The sequence below is a fragment of the Etheostoma cragini genome, unplaced genomic scaffold, assembly GCF_013103735.1.
Source record: "Etheostoma cragini isolate CJK2018 unplaced genomic scaffold, CSU_Ecrag_1.0 ScbMSFa_752, whole genome shotgun sequence".
NCBI classification, from domain to species: Eukaryota; Metazoa; Chordata; class Actinopteri; order Perciformes; family Percidae; genus Etheostoma; species Etheostoma cragini.
Window position 1 is genome coordinate 1 of NW_023269375.1, and position 4,756 is coordinate 4,756.

The following is a 4,756-nucleotide window of genomic DNA, read 5'->3' on the forward strand; positions in this document are numbered from 1 at the left end:
ATAGAGCAGCATATCTCCACCAGACTCCATGTAAATAATCAGTACTTTTAGCATGTATAGAGCAGCATATCTCCACCATGTTTTTTGCTCTATTGAACATTGACATAAAGTCTTGTAGTTTCTCTCTGGTCCCAACGACCCCTTCAGGTACCTTTGGGGGCACCAGCGCGGCCCAGCCCCGGCTGAGGAAGGGTTCCTCGGTGCCGTCCAGGGTCCGGACCCGGGTCCGCTTCAGATCGCAGTGCAGCTGCAGGGCGGAGCGGCGCTGCCCGCTCGGTTGCCGTGGCGACACGCGGTGCCGGAGCGAGCCCAGCTGCAGCTTCAGGACCTTCTGGAGACGAGGACTGAGCATCGCCGCCGTCAGGTTCCCGCTCCACAGGCCCCGCAGGATCTGGTCAGACCTGGACCTGGAGTCAGATCACAGACTAACCCTCATGTTGAAAAATAACGTAGTGTTGAAAACGTCTAAAAAGTTAAAAACATCGATAAAAAGAGTCAAAACTAAAACACGTCTTCACCATGTTGTGTTCATTTCAATCCCCATACAGGACAGTAAAAATACCCACAATGCACTGCAACGGTCAGTGTATACGATGTAGAATACATGTTATTTTACCTGTAGATATGTAGAGAGAGGAGGAGAGGAAAAGGATAGAAAACAGAAAGAAGAGGAAGATATCTTGGGACGGATGTGAAGAAAGGAAGAGAAAAGAAAAGAGGGGAAAGGAAAGGGAGGATGGGAGGAAGAGGGAGAACAGAAGAGGAAGATAGGAAGCAAGGAAAGGAAAGGAGAAGGAAGAAGATAAATAGAGACTGGAGAAAGGGATTGAAACAGGAAGAGGAGGAGAGGAAAAGAAAGGAAAAATAGGAAGGGAAAGAAATGGATGGGAGGAAGAGGGAGGAGAGAAGGAAGGAGGAAAGGAAGGAAACAAAGGGAGAGAAGGAAGGATGAAGGAAAGAAAGGGAGAGAAGGAAGGATGAAAGGAAGGAAGCAAAGGGAGAGAAGGAAGGATGAAGGAAAGAAAGGGAGAGAAGGAAGGATGAAAGGAAGGAAGCAAAGGGAGAGAGGGAAGGAGGAAAGGAAGGAAAGAAAGGGAGAGAGGGAAGGAGGAAAGAAAGGGAGAGAATGGAGAGAAGGAAGGAGGAAAGGAAGGGAGAGAAGGAAGGATGAAAGGAAGGAAACAAAGGGAGAGAAGGAAGGATGAAAGGAAGGAAACAAAGGGAGAGAAGGAAGGATGAAAGGAAGGAAGCAAAGGGAGAGAAGGAAGGAGGAAAGGAAGGAAAGAAAGGGAGAGAGGGAAGGAGGAAAGAAAGTGAGAGAATGGAGAGAAGGAAGGAGGAAAGGAAGGGAGAGAAGGAAGGATGAAAGGAAGGAAACAAAGGGAGAGAAGGAAGGATGAAAGGAAGGAAACAAAGGGAGAGAGGGAAGGAGGAAAGAAAGGGAGAGAATGGAGAGAGGGAAGGAGGAAAGAAAGGGAGAGAAGGGAGAGAGGGAAGGAGGAAAGAAAGGGAGAGAAGGAAGGATGAAAGGAAGGAAAAAAAGGGAGAGAAGGAAGGAGGAAAGGAAGGAAACAAAGGGAGAGAACGAAGGATGAAAGGAAGGAAACAAAGGGAGAGAAGGAAGGAGGAAAGGAAGGAAGCAAAGGGAGAGAAGGAAGGATGAAAGGAAGGAAACAAAGGGAGAGAAGGAAGGATGAAAGGAAGGAAACAAAGGTAGAGAAGGAAGGAGGGAAGTATAGTGTAGTTAATTAGGAGCTCCTGAGTGTGTTTACCTGTAGTAGTCCTCAGACCTGGACCTGTACTCCGTCTCCCAGGTGCTGGTGAATCCGGCCTCTTCGGCAGATTTGGGGTCCAGGATGTGACAGAGCAGCGACAGGAAGAGGAGGAGCCAGGACAGCAGCACCAGCAACAGCCACTTCCTGTTCGGCTTCATACTGCACATAAAAAGTTTAAAAGGTTTAAATAATCACTACTTTTATCTTTTATCTCCACCAGACTCCATGTAAATAATCACTACTTTTAGTGTGTATAGAGCAGCATATCTCCACCAGACTCCATGTAAATAATCACTACTTTTAGCGTGTATAGAGCAGCATATCTCCACCAGACTCTATGTAAATAATCACTACTTTTAGCGTGTATAGAGCAGCATATCTCCACCAGACTCCATGTAAATAATCACTACTTTTAGTGTGTATAGAGCAGCATATCTCCACCAGACTCCATGTAAATAATCACTACTTTTAGCGTGTATAGAGCAGCATATCTCCACCAGACTCCATGTAAATAATCACTACTTTTAGTGTGTATAGAGCAGCATATCTCCACCAGACTCCATGTAAATAATCACTACTTTTAGCGTGTATAGAGCAGCATATCTCCACTGTTTTACGATATACTAAAAGTAGGGATTATTTACATGGAGTCTGGTGGGTTTGGTAACGGTGATTTTGGGGCTGTTGCATGTTAAACTACAAAAGCTCTCTCTCTGTAGGGATCCATCCCATAATGTCAGACACTGAAGACAAAACTTGTGTAAAGTTACTCTTTACGTAGATTTGGATCTTGATACTTTTAAACTTTTACTTAAGATTCAGAAATTTAAAAAAACTCCTGAATGTCCTGAAACTGTGTTCCTGTTATTGTGTCCACCCCTCTCTGAATATTAAGGAGCTTCACTTCATTAACAGTCACACAGAGTTCAGCATTGATTCAAGTAACCATAGCAACATTAACATATAAACACAGACTTAGCAGAGTCTTAAAAAACACAACACAGCTGACTGAATAATGTCCTGTTAAATCTCATGTTGATGATTAATTTATAATAATTATTCTTACTTAATTATGTCAGCACGTCGCGGGGGTGTAAAGTAAAAAAAAAGTCTGATTTCCTGCCACAAACATAGAATATAACATTGATAAATCTCCTAAAATCAGTCGTTATGATCACCTTCTTGATCAGGTCATTATCCCGCAGCAGGAAACAGCCATCGGAGAACTCCGGGGGAAAGCTCCGGAGAAAGCCGAGTGAACCCGAGTGGAACGTCCAGACGTTCGACAGGTTTCCGAGCGGCAGCAGGCGCAAAGTGAAGCCGAGATAAGAGCTCGGTGAGCGGGTACGTCCTGCTGAGTGTCCGCGGAGGAAAGACGGTCCGATGGGGGGTCTGCCGGACTCAGAGAGGGGAGGGCGGGCTGAACCCCCCATCCTCCAACGGTTCACACCACCGGGAGCTGCCACACTACTAAAAAACTACCGCTGTCATAGAGTTCGGGAAGTTAAATTCCCGTTACTTTTCTCCATTAAATAACATGTCACGGAGGAATACTACACTACCCACAATCCCAACCGTTACAGCGAGATTTTTACCAACGGCTAGCTAGCTAGCTGGTTAGCTACATAGACAGTGAAAGAAGGCTAGCTTGCTAGCTAGCTACTAGCTAACTGAAGTTCATGTAGAGACAGTTTGTTGTTTTTACTTTAATTTTTCTCCATTTTTAAATATATTTTTGCCTCATTTATAGGAAATTATCCCTAATGTTTGAGTTAGAAAAGCAGAAATTAGGAATTATTGAGACTAAAATTAAAAGAAATGGATGTTGATGATAATCACAGACTGGAATATGTCAACTTTTACTCAATACTATTTCAACAACACTTCCATTTGGTTTACAATGCTATAAAATTGAATAAGACGCCCCAAAATTAATGAAAGTAGAGATGTGTACTTGGCAAAGAGCGTTGGGTGGAATCAATCATGTTATTTTGGGGAATTAAAAGGAACATTGATATAGGACAACGGGTCATATGTAATTAAATGTAACGGAGTGAAGCCTCCCGTCGATAAAACCTCTTTGAGTCCTAACGGCTGTACCTGTAGCCGGGCGGCCAGTGTCCCGGATGTCCACTCCTCGCGACCATTTAACGGCTTCTTCTTGGTCTTTTTGTTGAAATCCAACTGTAGACGACATCAACAGCGATATAGAAGCGGTAGAAACTACACAAACTAGCGTTAAAGACGTTAAAGTAATCCTCACGCACGCCGACCGTTGGCTGGTCTCCCCTCGCGCCATTTTGATTCGAAAAAAAAACCGTTGGAAGAAAACGGAAGTCCCGCCCCTTTTCCTCCTTAAATCATTAACAGACCTTTTTAGCTGTTAATGTCATTTATAACAAAAACATAAAAAGCTAAAACACGTGTTTTGTTGATATTTTGATTATTATTATAGTAACTGGACAGAAAAATATGACTAATAATATAACACTACGTAATTTAACCCTCGCGTTGTCTTCCCGCCAACGTTTAAATCTGAGTCAAATTTCAAATAACGTTTTGTCCTCTTTTTTGACTCTTTCGTGTCTTTCCCCCGACGATTTTGTCAATTTTTCAACGATTGTCAACTTTTTCTGAGCCTTTTGACATTTTTGAGGTATTTTCCCCAAATTTTTGTAACTTTTTTTTTTATTACATTTGTCACTTTTTGTCATTTTTGTAACTTTATTCAGCATTTTTATAGATTTCTTACACATGTTGGTCACTTGACATTTGTCTTTTTTGGACATTTTTCTCTCTTTTTTTAAAGTTCTTTTACCAAACATCCTCGTTACAACACGTGTAGTATGGGGGGGGAATAAATACATCGTAGTATTGCATTATTCTCAGTTATTCCAATACTATGGATCTTTTATTATAAATAATACATATGTAATATTTGTCCCATTTTGCAGCGATGACATTGAACTGATGTGAATAAA

General features: G+C 42.5%; 1 protein-coding gene across 1 annotated transcript; it reads right to left on the reverse strand.

Annotated features, from left to right (window-relative positions):
- Window positions 1-136: 136 nt before the first annotated feature.
- Window positions 137-4,102, reverse strand: LOC117941438 (beta-galactoside alpha-2,6-sialyltransferase 2-like; the record flags this gene model as incomplete). Its single annotated transcript, XM_034866459.1, has 3 exons — window positions 3,876-4,102; window positions 1,773-1,934; window positions 137-407 (listed from the first exon to the last, which is right to left on the reverse strand). Coding segments are annotated over exons 1-3 (480 nt in total), but the record flags the coding sequence as incomplete, so codon positions are not given.
- Window positions 4,103-4,756: the final 654 nt, after the last annotated feature.